The sequence below is a fragment of the Saccostrea echinata genome, unplaced genomic scaffold, assembly GCF_033153115.1.
Source record: "Saccostrea echinata isolate AGI-Se365-2 ecotype Australia unplaced genomic scaffold, CSIRO_AGI_Sech_v1 ptg000001l, whole genome shotgun sequence".
In the NCBI taxonomy this organism is placed as follows: Eukaryota; Metazoa; Mollusca; class Bivalvia; order Ostreida; family Ostreidae; genus Saccostrea; species Saccostrea echinata.
In genome coordinates, this window is record NW_026889750.1 from 24,824,587 (window position 1) to 24,843,321 (window position 18,735).

The 18,735-nt window shown below is 33.9% G+C and overlaps 1 protein-coding gene and 1 pseudogene across 1 annotated transcript; one reads left to right on the forward strand and one right to left on the reverse strand.

The window, feature by feature from the left end:
* Nucleotides 1-559: 559 nt before the first annotated feature.
* LOC133187730 (uncharacterized) lies at nt 560-2,829 on the reverse strand (annotated as a pseudogene).
* Nucleotides 2,830-9,892: 7,063 nt separating this feature from the next.
* LOC133204546 (tetratricopeptide repeat protein 32-like) lies at nt 9,893-11,031 on the forward strand. Its single transcript, XM_061340333.1, has 3 exons — nt 9,893-10,020; nt 10,249-10,406; nt 10,647-11,031. The coding sequence occupies exons 1-3, from the start codon at nt 9,893-9,895 to the stop codon at nt 10,772-10,774; spliced, it is 414 nt and encodes a 137-aa protein (XP_061196317.1). The 3' UTR covers nt 10,775-11,031.
* The last annotated feature ends 7,704 nt before the right edge of the window (nt 11,032-18,735 follow it).

Sequence of the window (18,735 nt, forward strand, 5' to 3'; positions counted from 1 at the left end):
CATATTTTTTTGCTATGATTTTCAAATTGTCTTTTTCTTAAATTCCTTTATGCAATTTTCTTATATTAAAAGGAATTATAACCATTATTTTTCACATATTATTTCCAAAAATTACATCATTGATATATAATTTAAGAAATACTAGGGCTCCAAATCTTTAACAAAAAAAAAAAAAAAAATAGAGTAAAGTTTCATAGTCAATCAAAGTATTAGATATGATTAACTATAGTTACTAGTACCTATAATTATTTTGGGAGGGACTTTGCATATATGGACGTTAATCTAATTATGTTACCAGTATTGTTCCTAAAAAAAAAAGAGAAAATCTAGGAGCATTGAGTGCCAATATAGCTCACAGCTTCAAATAATTTCTTGCTGACACCCATCCCCTAGTAACCACCAACACAAAATACAAATACTTGTACTGCTTTTGCTCCTTAAAAATTATTTTTCACATAGCTATTTCAAACAGGAATTAATAAAATGTGAATTATCAAACTTCAAAATACTTGTTCACAGTCTCTTTATCTAGCAACATCTGAAAAATGTACTCCCCATTTCTAGTGCTAAGTAACTTTTCTAGATTCAAATTCTCTCTGCACCCTTGACCATCCGAAATATGCTTGCAGAACCTTCACGACAACAAGTTTAGCTGAACTGGCAAAATTATCATGGTTTTCAAAAACAAAATCCACCATGTTTTCTAACGTAAACTTAACAAATCGTATAGCTTGGTGCTCGAATTTGTCTTTGGGACCACCAGAAAAACGGTCTTTTAAATTATCTGCATTTATACGATTCTTTGGCTTAATTCTTTCATCTGTTAGGTCTACGAATCCACAAAGTCCCTATTCGTGGGTATCGGTTTTTAGATAAATTGTGGTCAAGCAGACTGCCTCTGCTTCTGAATCAGTCAGTTCGAGACCAAGTTCTTCGCGCAGACCACGAATCGCTGTGTTGACCAGATTCACTCTATTTGACACACCTTCATCTTTGTCCTTGTCTTCTTTTTCTTTGTTTTCCTCATCTCTTTCGTCTTTATCTTCTTTTTCTTCTGCTTTCTTCTCTTCGTGTCTTTCCTGGATATCCGGGGTAGATGCACTTTCAACAGCTCCGCACGTAAAAACTCCCGGGGCAGACATCCCTGTGCCCTTTGCTCGCTGGGGAAAAACAAAATATTGAGGTTTTCCTAAACCTTCGTTCGTCATAATGGCCACATGTAGTCCAAACGTATTGCTGAAGAAGGGATTAACATCTGACTTGTTTGGAAGGATTTCCCGCTTTTCCTGATCGTTCAGGCTCATCCAGATGTCTCTCATAGCTCTGTGATGAATATATTCCGACTATTTAAAAAACAGCTCGACTCTCTGGCGCTCCCCTTCCTCGTCGGGACGCGAAAATGCTAGACGTTTCAATGCTACTGTGGGGTTGTTATCGATAATTTTTTTATTTGCTTGCCTTTTAAATTTATGATAATTTTCTGTATATTTTTCTTCTTTGTCCCAGTTTTTAAATATATCCCTAAAGGGGGGATCCCTTACTTTGATTAGACAGTTCAAGTCTTCGTGTTTATATCCACATGGGCGCTTTCCAGATTTGAAATATCCGATCTGGTTGGCATCTTCTTCAGTGCAAGAATCTGCCACAAAAATGTCAGTCTTATCCATGAATCCACAAGAAAAGAGTTCTTTTTCATCTGCTTCTGAGTAATACGGGTTAGTTCCATCGTAAAATTTTTTTATCACATCTTCAGCATCTGGTCTTTTTTCCGGTGTCTCGTTCAAGCATTCTTTGATGGATTTTCCTACCAAGTCTTTGGGATCGTTTATGTATTTCTTTGGATCTGGTGGTGTAGTTTTTTGATCTACTAAGCAACTTGTCGAAAAGTCAGCAAACGGTTTCAGGCCAGAAATGGTGAAGAGCATCACGAGACCGAAACAGTAAACATCGCCTCTTTTGAAAGCAATCAGATCATGGTGAATCTTATCTTTCTCTTGAGATGATCGAAATTCTGGTGGTTCCCACCTTACATGTAATTTTTAGTCACTTTCCGTAGAATTTGTATCACTGTTAGACATCACTGATCCGTAATTTTTCTGTTGTTTGTTAATTTGGTCGTCCTGCCATGCTAAGCCGAAATCTGCAATTTTGATAATGAATTTATTGACATATCCCTGAATCAAGATGTTGTCTGGCTTCAAGTCTCTGTGTACAATTCCTTCTGAATGTAAGTAGCTAAGTGCGCTGGCGATCTGCTTTCCAATCTCCCAAGCCTTTTTGAGAGACAACCCCTGTTTCTCGTGGCTCTCTTGTTGCACGATGTATTGGAACAGGTTTGCTGGGATGATTTCCATAACAAAAAACATGCATTTACTGGCTGGTTCCTGAAACAAATCCCTCATGTCATCCTCTTCACTTTCTTCCATCAAACACTTTTCCAGTTCCTCCCTTGATTTGATGTATCCCATTCCTCTATATGCAATGATATTTTCGTGGCTAAGATAACGTAAAAGCTTATATTCATAAACTTGGTTTTCTGCTTGCTTTTTCAAAACCTTTATCGCCACAGGGGAAGATCTTTTCCATGTTGTTTTAAATACGCATCCAAAATTCCTGCACCAATTTTTATCCATGGGATATTTAGGTCTTTAAGATGAACTATAGATAGAGTGTGCAGGTTCTTAACTTTTTCTTTGATGGTTTTCAAAATCTTTAGAGACTCTTTCAACTCTGGAATGCTTTCCCCATGATCATGCATATGTTGCTAACTATTTTGAGCAATTCGTCTATATCTTGATTAACATTCGTGTCTTTGCGTTCTTCGTCCATTCTTTACACCTTAAATGACAAAAAAAACAGATTTTCAAGAGCATATTACAAGTTTCTCTCACTTTTCTATCAAATTCACTTAGAAATTTAAGCTGAATCCTCCCCTCCCCCACAAATTCCCTTGGAAATGGACTCTTCCTTATGTAAAACTGATTTTTTAAAATATTTTTATCCTTCCAACCCCACTTACCCCTTTGAAACAAGTACATAAAATTTTCTGGATCCTTCCTTTGTATTTATTTTAACGTCCACATGAAGTGGTTCATTATTTGCATGATCGAGGCATGCATTTGTATCCCAATTACATATCCCAAATATTATTTATCATTTTCGACAGGTATCCGTAGAATAGGCGCTTGTGTGTGTGGGGTTGGTGGGTGGGGGGGGGGGTGCGTTACGGAAGTTACGCAAATAATAATTTTTATCGAGACCAATTTGCTTTTTTTCGAGGGGATGATCCGATTTGCCGTGTCCTGGTCTTTTTTTTCTTATTTAATACATTGAACATAAATCTGCCATATTTATTCAATATGGCTGTTATGTAAATTAGAAAAATGGACACCATTTCTCCATATGATGTACATGTACCTTAAAACGTTGTGGCGCTCCTCGTTTAAATCTGTAAATGATGATAATACTACTAATTATAATTTGTTGGACCCCTATACTATAAAATCCTTAGATTCCGCGTATAAATTAGTTTTTCTTCAGTAGATGGGCGCTATTATGAGTCAGCAACGAAGCAGAAGTACGGTAACTGCAGCACTTGACAACCGCGTTGTTAAAATACACTCTGGCCACTTGCTATAGTAGAGGGTAAAAATGCTTCGATATAATTGCTGTTTTACCGTGAGCACAAATTCAGGAGGCCATCCTTGCCTTCTGACCCCTCAATTGGAAAATAATTTTCTTGATTGTTTTTTTTCCCCTAATACACTTCCATTATTTGTACAGCAAAGTCTTTCGGACTCAAAAATCTTTCTTTTTAGATAATGATTTTGCTAAAATTTCCGTAAAGTATCTATAGACAAGTCTATTGATTCTTATAAAAATTAAGAAAAATAGATGGGCGTCTTCACACACGATGAGGTGGGAAATGGGAACTCAATTTAAGACAGCTCAATCACCTCTATATGAAGAAAAAAAATGAGCTGGACAAACAAAAATTTTGCATAATTTGATAATTTATGACAAAATGCATGGATTTGCCACCCTTTCGTTACTACATCAAAGGAGATTAATTTTGACTAAGGTTACATTTAAGTTTAAATCTCTAAAATTCAGGAGCTTTCAGGTGCGTCGACCCTGACCTCAATCAGGGCTTTGCTCTGGACCTACTGTAAGCCTCCACGCGGCCACAGACCCCCTGCCTCTAAAAATGTATTTCCCTCCCCTCCTCCCCACCAGCAAAAATTCCGGGAGCCGCCCCTTTTACTGTGTGGTAGATGGCCAAACTTTGAGGCTTGTCACATTGAATTTACAATACTATGTGGATTTCTTGACACGGTAGAGGGGAAGAGAGAGAAAAGGTGTGCATATGTTTGAGAATAACCGTCAGCTGGTTCATTAAGGATTCTTCGATAACTTCTTTTTTTCGTTTTCATGAGAAAAAATATAGAGAATGTATAAAATATATACTTAAATTCAAGGAATTTCATAATTATAATGTCTTAAAACTTGTTCACCCTATAAAATGGAAGCATTGCACTTACATTTAGGTCCACCTAGTTTCACTCTTGAAAAATATCTCGTCTTCCGTTGCACCTTAGAATATCGATAGTTATCTATTTTTTTTAATCGACCAGTCATCAGGTGTACTATTTTACGAAAGCCTGTAGAGCTCATTTTAAAAACATTACAGCTAGGCTTATCTGATAATACAATTAAACAATTACCACAACAATGTTATACTAAAATAGTTAAAAGTGATGCCTCTCCTTAAACAGATATATTTGGTATACGTGTACAAGAAATCATGAAACAAAATGGTCTGTTATGATTATACAGCTAGTCATAATATGATATGATTCTTTAGGAAAGTCGATCAGTCTTTTTATACAATTTATAATGATATCCTAGTGTGTGTGTGTGTGGGGGGGGGGGGGGGGAGGGTGCATATATATATATATATATATATATATATATATATATATATATATATATATATATATATATATATATATATATATATATATATATATAAGTAGATAAAAGATATTTTTTTTTTAATTAATTAAAACAAAAACAAAAACTAGCAATACAACTGAACAATTTTTTGTCTTTTTTTCATGTTGTTTTTCACCTGTAAAACACACCTATCTACGTGTGGATACATATCAGTGTCATGAGTATTTTCAATGGTTTAAAAAATCATATTAGATACTAATTTATTTATTTACTTGAGATAGTGTCTCGATAATGTAATAAATAAACAGACTCCGTTGTCACATGCAGACGTAAACAATGAAAAGATGCTCTGCATCCTAAAGGGTTTCATTCAGCAATCAAAATTCAAAATGATACCTCTTCGTAAAATTTTGAGAATATTTTTGTGAGGGATTATGCGATTTGTAAGTGTGTTTGTTTTTTAATGCTTTCGGAAATATTTAGTTCTTCTATTTTGAAATAATTCTCAACATTCTCTAAAAATATTCAAGGATTCAGATTTTTGTTATATTGATTTCTTGAAGATGAATATAATTCTAAAGATAAAATTAACTTCCGATAGAATTAAGAAGTGTTTTCACTGGTATGAGGATGGAAAAATCTAAGATCCTAGTAACGAATTGCTTAATTCAGAATGTGTTTCATTTGTGCATGCATTACTATAGATAAAAGAAATAGACTGAAATTCTTTTATCATTTAATCTTCGTGATTTTTTTTAATGAGGGGATGGGGGTAATCTTCGTGATTTTTTAATGAAGGGATGGGGGTAATCTTCGTGATTTTTTTTAATGAAGGGATGGGGGTGCAGTTCCAAGAATAATTTGAATATAGGTGTATACTGTAACTGGGTTTTTTTCACTCGAAGGGTGTGCTTTACTAATTGAATAAAATTTTAAGAATACTACAAATGCATTTCATCATTACCCTGAAAGATTGGTTATGCAGATGTGATTTCAAAACAAAGTTGTATCATTTTGGACGCACTGGCGAACACTAGTTCGTATAGTTACATCTCGTATAGTTACATCTCGAAGATTGTTAGGGTGTTACTGTTATTGTTCAAATCAAGAAAATTAAAGAAAAAAAAATGGAAATATTTTTTTTACAATCTTCAGTAATTCATGCAGCTAGTACGTACTAAATAGAGTCAATACCTTGTAAGATTTATTTGGGGTGGGGGGAGGGGGGTTGATACTGAAACATGTGATAAACAATTTGTTCAAGAGGATATCCCCCTTTTTGTTCTTTAAGTAGGCTATACTTTCAAAATTTAAGTGCTACAGGGTTGTGTATCGAAGTGCGATTGTCATGAACGGTTATTCACATATTTTCATCGTGTAAATATTATTTCATTTTGTCTAGACATCTTTATCAGATGGTTGATAAACGAATTTTTGAACAGAGTTAGTGTCGATCAGTCCTCAATGTACTAAGGGGACAGATTAACTATTTAGTCATGTGTATACATGTACAATACTCTTATATTTACATGTTTGAAATCAATATATGACGGAACCATTTTGTTCTTTTATTAAATAAATAGTAATATTACTGTAAATAAATCTTAATTAAAATTCAAATATTATACTTATATAAATTAGGATATGACGATTAAAAGCTACTTTCCATCTGGTCAATCAGACTTTTTGAATCCATAGGGATTCAAGTTTCTTTGTAAGACGACCCAACCCCAAAAATAAAATAGTGTAAAGAGTAGGAGTCACTTGTTCTTTAGAACTACTGGGCCATTAATTAAAGGATTATGGAAATTCTTGATATAATAAAGATATATTAATGATTTAATTTCATTTTTTTCCCCATACAGTTTCCCAAAGACCGAGTCCTGTTTTACGAACTTGCGATTAGGACCAAAAGTCTTAGTAAAGAAAAAAACTAGGTGAATATAACGAACAGTGATTGACCTCAAGACACCTGCAAACGATATACAAATGTGTGAACAGAGCAAAAACACGGACACCAGGAAGTTCCAGAGGTGGGATCAGGTGCAATGAGTAAGCATCCCCTATCGACCGGTCACATCCACCAAGAGCTCTGTGTATTAATCAGGTAGACGGAGTAATCCCTAGTAAAATTTAGCATTAAAAAAAGGCCTAACAATTGGTATGAAAAATGTCAGTCAAAGCACGACCCAATTATAGATTGTATTTGCAATCAAGAACAAGGTCATTGTTACGACCATATAATTTACGAAATGCTGACTTTAAACGAGGTTGTTGAAATTCCTGTAACATCAACTTATTTGTCAGTAGCCTACTTTTGGTTTAAATTGATTGTATTCAGAGCATGCTCTTGCGTATCAATAAGATGGGAGACATAAGCACCATATGCGGAAGATAGTGGTATATTTCTACATAAATAAAGTTGACAATGGAAAAGCTAATGTCATCTCATTTGTCATTTAGAATTAGTTTACATTAGTTGTTTTAAAATAACCATCATCTGTAAGTTCACTCTATAATCTTGCTTAAAACCATGTGGAAAAAATGCCTGTTAAAATTATACATCTACATAGTTTCTCCATACATTAAAACGTCATCAAAGAAAATAAACTGCAATAATCAATTTTGGTCTGTAACTTCTCGCTCCAAAGTGTCAAGATTTTTACACTGTATTGTATATAGTAAACCAAAGAAGTATATATAGTTAAAAAAATCCTTAAATCGAAACTGCTCAGTTTTGGATGATTATTCATAAATTATCACTTGGACCCTTGGTAACTGCATATCTGTTGAAAATGACGTTATTTTCTCGCTAGCCAATATTTATGGTGTAATAAATTGCATTCTGAAAATTGAATAAATTCCTTCAAAAATGTTAATAATATAATATTATATAAATACAATTTTCCAAACAAACTACAAATTTGTTAGTCTTTGTAAGTTTTCAATCTATATATTAATTTGAGTGAAAAAAAATCAAGAAAAACTGTTTTACTCTCATATTTAACGGTCAATATTTTTGTTTCAATTTGTATCGATTAATGAAATCATCAAAATATATGAGGATAAGAAAAAATTAAATATAAGTATTTTAAAACTATTAAGCATAGAAAGAACGATGAATCTTCCTTAAAAATGTATTAAATTAGAGGAAATTCGGGTTAGTATATAATCTCAGTTTGGTAGTATAACTGATAGACCTTAAAAACACTTTGTAAGAAAAATGCATGAGGAATGTATAAATATAAGACCGCGGAACATTAACTGGCAAAATTGGAAATATACAGCTTACGTCTTTTCCATCTGTTACAGTCAAAACATGTAATAGACAATGAATTCGGCACGGACGTCCGAGAAAACATTGGATTGAAATTCTAGTTTGAAATTCATTTTCAATCCACCTGAGCTGTTTTCAAACGCAGAGTGTGATTGTATGATCCAAAAGACAAATAATTTCAATTCCCAAATACATGTTGTTTGAAATTCATATTTATCATTGTTTATATGAGTTTTAGCCTATAATTTTAAGGACACGTAAGTCATAGAAGACAGAGATTATTTTTTCAGATTTGATTCTAGAAAGGGGGGTGGGGGGATTGTCAAATTTACAAAGGAAAGAGAAGACCTATTTAACCTGATCTCATCTAAAGTAAAACATTTTACAAAATTGCCTGATAAACAAAAATTATTCTGGATTCTAAATTGCGAAGAACTAGATATACTAAACTCTCTTGGAAGATTTTTACAAAAAACATTACCATAAATTTTAGGAATGTAATTTTTTTATTAGTATTATTTTTTTTAATTTGTTTTTTATTATTATTAATTATGTAAAAGTATGATACTTTCAAGTATATGGTTTAGTAATGTATGCATATATATATGATGTACTATAATATATATACCTATAAAACAAGTCTTATGTTCATATAAAATATTTTGGGTATTCCCCTACTTGTATGTCTTTTCTATCAATCAAGCAATTCTTTTAATTCCCTCTAATATATATGTATATTGTATTTCGTGTGTATGATCATAATCATTATATACATTTTAACAATGTACTTTCTTTTTGCCCCATGAGGGCCCTTAATTGGTCAATAAACGAATTGTCCAGTCAGATCATGCCTTCACATGACAAAATATGTTTTTTCTAGGATGACAAGAGGTATTTTTTTTAGTTTCGTCTTCACTGAAAAATGTTTGACAATCAAAAACAGGGAGGGGTTGTCCAAACTTAGAGAAAAAACTTTCTTTTTTATTTCCAAGATCGTTCAGCCCCCTCCATGCACCCCCCCCCCCAACACCTAACAGAAATCAAATATTTGTTCCTTTATATTTCTTTAAAAGCAGCGGTCAGAAATTCTGATTTATATTTATGATTTATATTTATTTTATTAGCAATGACAAGTTTTAAACTCTGAAGCATCTCATTTGCAAATAAAACAATTTGTATGTTTTCTTTATGAAAAACACCCCCCACCCCGAAAAAAAAATCACATAAAATAATATTAAGCGCTAACACCTATCTTTCCAAAACCATATAAATTCAAACAGCTAGGCAGAATCGTTTTGAATAAGAAAGGGGGGTATTGAACAATTTAGCTGAGGAATCTTTGAGAAATGAAAAAACTATTTGGTGGGGGGGGGGGGGTTCCAACTTTTTACTTAAATACGTACACCACCAAGGGATGTTCTGACTAAATTAATATACTAGCTGCAACCAAATGTTGGGGGAGGGGGCAACAGGCCTTTCAGTGAACATTTACAACACTAAACGGTTATATGTTTGGGAAAAAGGGGCGGGTCCCTCCCCGATACTAGGCCCCTACATGCTTGTAAAAAGAGATCTTAGAACCCCCACCCCCCACCCCACCCCCCAAAAAAAGAAGAAAAGAAAGATAACTCGCTATAAGCTGATAAACAAATATGAAAGATGGAGGAAGCCGAGAGGATATTTATGGAAGCCAAATCATCTGAATCAAACTCCGACAATGACAGGGCGTTAGCTCTGTATACAGATTTTATTAATCAAGTAGAATCTACTCCAAACAAACAGCTTCTGTGAGTTGACAATGACACCAATTATTTGATTCAACACGGTTTTACGAAAGCAGCTCGAATTTTCTCTGTCAGCACAGTGTACTATGCTGCTATGATCTAGGCTATTGTCTTGGAAAGTATATGAAAATATGGACAATAGTATAGTGGGAAGTAACATTAATATTTCCATTCTGACTTCCATTCATGATTTTATTTTCCTGATACACAAAAATTTATGATTTATTGTAGGAGTGAGAAGTTGGCCTTGGCTTACAATAACAGAGGATTTCTCAAATACAGGCAAGTCGATTTTGAGGGAGCGATTGCTGACTACACAAAGAGTGTAAATGTTAATCCAAAGTCCTGCATAACTTTCTACAACCGAGGAACCGTTTTATATAGATTAAGTAAGAAGTGTACTCTTTTGATGAAAGGATCTTTGAGAACTGAACATCATGTGTTATTGGATATTCAGTGATGTAATTTAATGGTTCATTTTGCTACATTTACATTTCTTTGAGGTTCTTGGACAACAATTAAATAAGTATTTTCCATGCAATTTCCTTACATTTATTAAGAGTATGCAATATACATGTATTTCCCTTGTATATCAGTATATTATTTGTTGCAATTTTGATTTTTTAAAGGTAAATTTGATGAAGCAATATCTGACATGAAGACAGCATTAAATTTAGATCCCAGCTTTGAGCCTGCACAGACTGGTCTGCATTTTGCTGAACAGGACAGAGAAAACAAGATCAAAAGAGGATGGTGAAACATAGAAATGTGCCTCGTGTTGGACTTGCTGAGGATGCATGCAAGAGGCTCAGTACTGGACATGTCCTTATGTTACAGGGGATAAAATTACTCTCTTCAAAATGGACAGAGTTATTCAAGTTGTGCGATGTACCAGTATACATGTATCATAACTATACTCTGAGTCTCTGAATGATAACTTGATAAATGATGCAATATGTATGTTAATAAACATAAAACCTGTCTGAATAAAAGACGGATTTTGCACTATCAGGATTCAGAATAGTCTTAATTAGCTAATGTACCGGTACCAGTTAAATATAGGTGTCCAAGATGATTTTTAACATTTTTTTAAAGATCATTTTAGGGGTAAACTGTATTCAGTAGTAATTCTGGATGAATGAAGCTTTTAAAATTTAAATATATTGTGATGGAAGATAAAAAAATAATTACTGTTCCTCCAGAATCATTTCTAATACCAATCCACGAACTGCACTTCGTTTCAATTCCCTGGTCATCATATTCAAAATGCACTTCATCCAAATTCAGTAAAAACTCAAAAAATATATAATACACTTTCCAGTCAATCATTTTATGTGATTTTGAAATCAAGATCTAGTGGATTATAGAGATGAAATCAAGATCTAGTGGATTATAGAGATGAAATCAAGATCTAGTGGATTATAGAGATGAAATCAAGATCTAGTGGATTATAGAGATGAAATCAAGAGAAATGATTGCAAAATGATCTTTTGAGATAACTTTTACATTGAAAAGCACTGACTCTACCAAGGCATGCATTTTTGAATGATATTTACACCAGATTGTCAGTTGCCATTATGTTAAACATCTTGAGTAACTAAGAATTTTTTTTCATTAGACTGTCAGTCGGCCTTTTTTTCACATGCTCAGGTCATTTAGCAAATACACATTAAATATGGCCGTAGGAACGGGGGGGGGGGGGGGGGGGGCGTGCCGCCAATAATTTTGCCGATATATAGATTATTATAGAAAACAGAGCTACTATACGCTTGTGCCCCCTCAATAAAAACATTTAATGACCTTTTCTTTTTTTTTTTTTTTTTTGCTTGTCAAGGAATTTTTGGTTGAAAGTGTCCCCTCAACTGAAAATACTGTGCCCCCCCCCCCAAACTGAAATTGCTTCCTATGGGCCTGTTAAAATTAAATGACACTCCATTTTTGATGCTTTTGGCATAGACAGCAATGTTCCTTTGAACCCCTATCTATATTTACATGTAACCTTGCATACAGTACAAGTCCAATATCATATTAAGAGAAGTATTTCTAAAATTGGATGCAAATTTGTTTACAATAACCATGATATATTAATATAAAACAACACATTATAGAATAAAAAAATAATTATAATTTATTTTAATATTCAAGTGAAGGGATGCAATAAAAGTTACAACAATGTTATGTTTGCTTTCACAATCATCAAATGAATGGTCAATCATTTGAATATCTCTCACAGATCTCTCACACAGCTGATTGGCTGATAAAAATTAAATCCTCATACAAACTGGCAAAGAGCAGCTTCATCACCGGGCATCAAAAACAATCACTGAAATTAGTTGAGGAAAAACAAAACGTTCAGTTGTGATGTATATAAGTAATAAGTGATCAGAAACGTATCGACTGATGTATAAATAAATGATGTGGCAATTTTGCATTGGTTTACACATGGAAAGGAACTAGTATTAATTGTAACGGGGACCGTTACAGATGTTCCCCAAACGCTCCCCAACTTCCTTTTGGTGTCTTATTCCCTGTAAGCTTCATTGAATAAGGCAATCAAGTATATTGGGTTTTTTTTTACGCATTACATGCGCGCGCACAGGCATGCATGTACAAAATGACCATGTCAACTTGTCTACACTTTCAATACATCTTTATATTCAAATTTCATTAAAAGATAAAAAAAATCGGCTATATTAAGTATATCTGTCATTTTTCGCATTGCACGCGCGCGCACGTGCATGCATGTCCAATATGACCGTGTCATCTTGTCAACACTATTAATATATCTACATATTTGGGTATCAAATCATTTCATCAAAAAGTATAAAAGTTACAGCTATATCAAGTATATTGGTCATTTTACTCATTGCACGCGCACGCACGTGCATGCAAATGCATGCATGTGCGCGCTGATCATGTCATCTTGTCTACACTTCTAATATATATTTATATTCTGAGTTTCAAAGCAATTCATCAAAAAATATACAAGTTAAGTCTATATCATTTGTATAGGTTATTTCAATCATTGCGCATGCGCACACGTGCATGAATGTGCATTCTGACCATGTCATCTTGTCTACACTATTGATATATCCTGATATCCTGAGTATCAAAGCATTTCATCAAAAGATATGAAAGTTATGGCTATATCAAGTATATTTGTCATTTTACTCATTGCACGTGCACGCACGTGCATGCATGTGTGCACTAATCAAGTCCTCTTGTCTACACTTCTAATATATATTTATATTCTGAGTGTCAAAGCAATTCATCAAAAAATGTACAAGTTAAGTCTATATCAATTGTATTAGTTTTTTCAATCAATGCGCATGCGCGCATGTGCATGCATGTGCATTCTGACCATGTCATCTTGTCTACACTATTAATATATCCTTATATTCTGAGTATCAAAGTATTTCATCAAAAGATATGAAAGTTATGGCTATATCAAGTATATTTGTCATTTTACTCATTGCACGCGCACGCACGTGCATGCACGTGCGCGCAAAATGACCTTCGTTCCGCAAATCTACATAACATTCCTATTAACCCTAAAAAGGTTTCAACTCAATCGGATGTATAGTTTCGGAGATCACTCACGGACAAAAAAGTACCCAGGAAGAAAAATAATAATAACAAGATGCGTTTCTTGTTGCTAGGGCAACAAGTGGTCTTCCAACCGAACTTTTCTCCAGATCACTGTGCTACCTCACTTCATTTCATACTTTATTGAAGGTATTTTTTGTTCGCATTTATGTAACACAGTCTTTCAACATAGATCATGATTATTAAAGGATTTCTGTAGAATCTCTGTTAAAAAAGCTTTTAAAAATAAGCAAAAACTATCATACATGTCTTCACAGAGAAAAATATCATTTACAACTGAAAAAAGAGAGAAACAATCTCCCGCCCCAGCAGGATTCGAACCCGCAACAATACGAGAAAGTTTGGATCGGTCATATGAAAGATATGGAGTTAACGAACAGTATTCAAGCTCAAAAGTCCATTAAACAATACAAAATAGGAGCAGAGCAAACACGGACCTCCAAACATCAGAGGTGGGATCAGGTGCCATGGAGGAGTGAGCATCCCCTGCCGACCGGTCACACCTGCCGTGTGCTCCTTGTCATGATCGGGAAATCACGGAAAAATCCGTCGACAATTCAGTGTGTAAATAATGGCCTAACAATTAGTATGAAAAACGTTAGTCAGCATTTGACTCAATGATAAATTGTATTTGCTGACAAGGCCATTGTATCGACCATAGAACTTACGAAATGATGACTTTAAAACGAGACAGCTGATATTCTTGTTTCATCAACTTATTTGTCAATAATTTACCTCGTTTTAGAAATTATACATACGTAGAGCATGCTCTTGCGTATCGAATCAACTGAGAGATATATACCCCGTATGCAGGTGATGAAGGTATATTGCTGCATAAGTAAGGGAAGTTGACGATTGAAAAGTTAAAGTCATCACGTTTATCATAAAGCTTGGTTGTTAGATTACCATTAACATCTTTTTCAAGTAAAATATACAAATATGAAACAGATGTGTCAGACTCTGTGGTATCTTTTATCTCAAGTTCACCAGGACATATCCTATCGACATAAGAATGGAAATAGCCATTGTTAATTGACAATACGTCGTCGATATATCTAAATGTCGAGTTGAAGACCACAGCAAGTGTTCTCTTCTTTTCACGTACAAGATTTTGGACAAATTCTGCTTCATATGAATACAAAAAAAGGTCTGCTAATAACGGGGCGCAATTGGTACCCATGGGAATTCCAATAGATTGTTGGAAGACCTGGTCTCCAAAAACCACATAGATATTGTCAATAAGAAACTCAAGCATCTTTTTAATGTCAACTTCAGAGTACTTGTGTGTACAATCAGAATGTTTTTTAACAAAATAATTTTGCAAATGACCAATGACAAGGTAAGTATATTTACGAGTTCCATTTTTATTGAAAAAGCAGCTGTCAATGATATCAAAAAGCCTGGACTTTAATTTATCGTGGGGAATGGTTGTGTATAAAGTTGAAAAGTCGTAAGTTTTAAAGCTGTTGATTTTGGTAAAATCTTGTGATTTCAAATTTTCCAAAAGTTCCTTGGAATTTTTAAGTATCCACATCTGATTTACACCACTTCTCGAATATATTGTTGCACAGTACTCTTGAAGTTTCTCCTTCACCACTGTTAATATCTTAGTGAGGAGTAAAGATAGAGGCTTGGTTGAACATATACTGGAACCCGCTATGTATCTTTGTTTGTAAGGATTTTTATGAAGTTTCGGAATCCAATATAAATATGGTAATTCGAATTCATTTTGGTTGTTTGGAATATTAAAAATATTCAAATCTGACATATGATTTTGAAGAAGTTCTTGTTGTGAACAGTCGCAATTTCAAGAACTTTTATAGAAATTTAATGAATTGATTTAATTATGTGAAATCTAGAATGTTCTACATGTTACTTGAATGAATAATCAAGAATTCTCTAGAATATGTGAGAATATGATGACCTAGAATTTTACAGAACTTTCTATTTCTAGATGTTTCCTTCATAGTATATAAGTGACAATTTTTGTGATCATAGATCAGATTGAGAAAAAGATTGAGATTCGATTGAAAACAAAGATTAAGTATATATCAGAAAACATTCTGAATATCTTAGCCAATGTGGTATTGTGATTGTTAACCCCTGTGGATTTGTTATTTGCCTTTAATCGCCATAATAAATGATAAAAAGGATTTCCGTGTGATTGTGATTTGCCACAGTTCTTCCTTAGAAAGGGAACTATGAGTATAAGTTGGATTACCACTTGTAGAATTAAATCCAAGTTCCTCTAAAATACATTTAATATAATGAGTCTTACAAACAAAGACAATATTGTTACCTGCTTTGTCAGCAGGGACCAGTACGTACTGATCATGTAATCTATCTTTGTATTACATATCTTTGCAACAAATGCATCAATCAAAATGATAAAAACATACTTAGAACTCTTAGAAGACTCTCGATTAACCCTGTAAATCCCAGAGAAAAATATTGAAAAACAAAAAAGTTACAAATTTGACATTTTTTAATTCACTTCCGTTTGCGACCGGAAGTACGAACGATGGAAAATAATGGTCGATCAACATATCTACATTTGATGCTCTATCACCTCAGCAAGTTTCATATTCATATCTTATCATATATATCGAAATACCTTAAATAATAACAAGTAAACTAATTGTTCAGAGAACAATTAGAGGCCTTTCCACCTTTTTAAGTGTTTTCGTGTCGTTTAGGCCGAGAAAAAGAAAAATGCCAAAAAAAAAAAAAAAAAGCAAAAAAATCCAAAAAAAAAACAAAAAAAACTAGTAGACTAATTGTTCACAGAACAATTAGAGGTCTTTCCACCTTTTTAAGTGTTTCCATGTAATTTGGGCTGTAAAAAAAGAAGAAAAATGCCAAAAAAAAAAAAAAAAAAAAAAAAAAAAAAAAAAAAAAAAAGTTCTTCCAGCAGGGATCGAACTCAGAACCCTTAGCTTGAAAGGCAGACGCGCTAACCACTACGCCACGAATTCGGATGAAGATGTATGCAGTAAACTACCTATTTAGGAATTTTAAAAAAATTGTTGTACAACATAGTTATCGGAATTGAATAGTTTTGAGAAACATGTTTCCATATCATTTGGCTTTCAAAAGAACAAAAGAAAGAAGAAGAAAAATACAAGAAAATAAATAAACTCAAAAATTCGTCTTTTGCTATAGATTTATAGTCGGGCTCGTTTCTCCGTAGAATTCAAAAGGTCTTCGCGCAGCTCCAAAAAAAGATGTTTTTTTTTTTTTTTTTTTTTTTTTTTTTGGCGATTTAGGGGCCAATTTTTCTCTCTTTCCCCTTCTCTCTTCCTTTCTCTTCTTCTCTCTTCCTTTCTCTCTCTCTCTCTCTTTTCTTTTTGCTTCCGTGTTGATGGCATTTGTTTACATAGTTACCATGGAAGTACAATGCATGCATGACATGTGTTTTACTGTGCATATTGTAATTCTATTTTTGTGCACTGTGCATTCGAAGGTTTAATTTGAGGTGTTAAATGTTCTGATTTAGTTAAACTACTTAGAAAAGTGCCGATGAAATAAATCGGACTCGAGGCTAATGGTATGTAGGTCGTCATATAGGAAAACATGGACTGGACTCAAAGCGACCTGACTGCGGATCCTAAGATTGTTGCAGGCTCAGTAAGAAGATTCCTGAATGAAACAAGCTTCCATGTGGGTTATATTAAATGCAGCTATGATAAATAAAATGATCTACATGCATTTTAAGAAGAAAACAAGATAATTAAAGCGTGGAATAGTTTATTTCATACATTTATATTGGTTTAACACCCCCCCCCTTTCATATATTCTGTATTTCTCGTATTTTGGATGACCTTGACCTTTGACCTTGACCTAATTTTCAAGGTCAAAGTTTCTAAAGTAGTCGAAGACACTGTCGAAGGTTTCGCATCTCTACGGTCAATGGTTTCGGAGGAGTAGCGATAACAAGGTTTTTCGCACAAGGGGCAAGAACTTTTTAATGCGTCAGGCTTAGGGGTTGAAAAGTGAAATCTGAAAATAGTTTTAAAAGGACATATGATGTATTTAATGTTATGTAATATATGTTGTAAGACAAAAGAGATTTTAAAAGAGCTATATTTCTCATATTTAGAGTGACCTTGACCTTTGACCTTGAACAGATTTTGAAGGTCAAATGATGAAGAATCCAATGCAGTTGGTTTCGTGTCTCTACGATTAATCGTTTAAATTTTTTTCATTATACATAAAGAACAAAAACTTTCAGGGGGCAATTACTCTTCAAAGTGCTCGATCTATCATTTCGCAATACCAAGATTGAAAAGTATTCTTAAGTAGTCGAAGACATCGGTGAAGGTTTCGTAACTCTAGGGTTTACGGTTTCGGAGGAGTAGCGATAACAAGGATTTATTGCGAAAGGGGTTATAACTCCTCGAGGGTTCAAAGTTCATATACGCAGGGTCAACTGCAAAAATCTTTTACCAAGTACATTCTTATGGACCATGAATCTTTTCGATAAATCTTGAAACTCAAAAACACGCGGCGGAAAAATAATAATAATAATAAACAGAACAATTTCAATAGGACTTTCCACAGAAAGGTGGAAAGCCCTAATTTCCACAGAAAGGTGGAAAGCCCTAATAAGATGAAAGAGACATCAAAAGCACTGACTTTTTCATGTTTTGAATGACCTTGACCTTTGACCTTGACCTAAATTTCAAGGTCAAAGTCCCTAAAGTAGTCGAAGACGCTGTCGAAGGATTCGCATCTCTACGGTCAATGGTTTCGGAGGAGTAGCGATAACAAGGTTTTTCGCACAAGGGGCCAGAACTTTTTAATGCGTCAGGCTTTAGGGGTTGAAAAGTGAAATCTGAAAATAGTTTTAAAAGGACATATGATGTATTTAATGTTATGTAATATATGTTGTAAGACAAAAGAGATATAAAAAGAGCTATATTTCTCATATTTAGAGTGACCTTGACCTTTGACCTTGAACAGATTTTGAAGGTCAGATGATGAAGAATCCAATGCAGTTGGTTTCGTGTCTCTACGATTAATCGGTTTCATTATACGTAAAAGAACAAAAACTTTCAGGGGGCAATAACTCATCATTGTGCTCCAACTATCATTTCACAATGAAAGATTGAA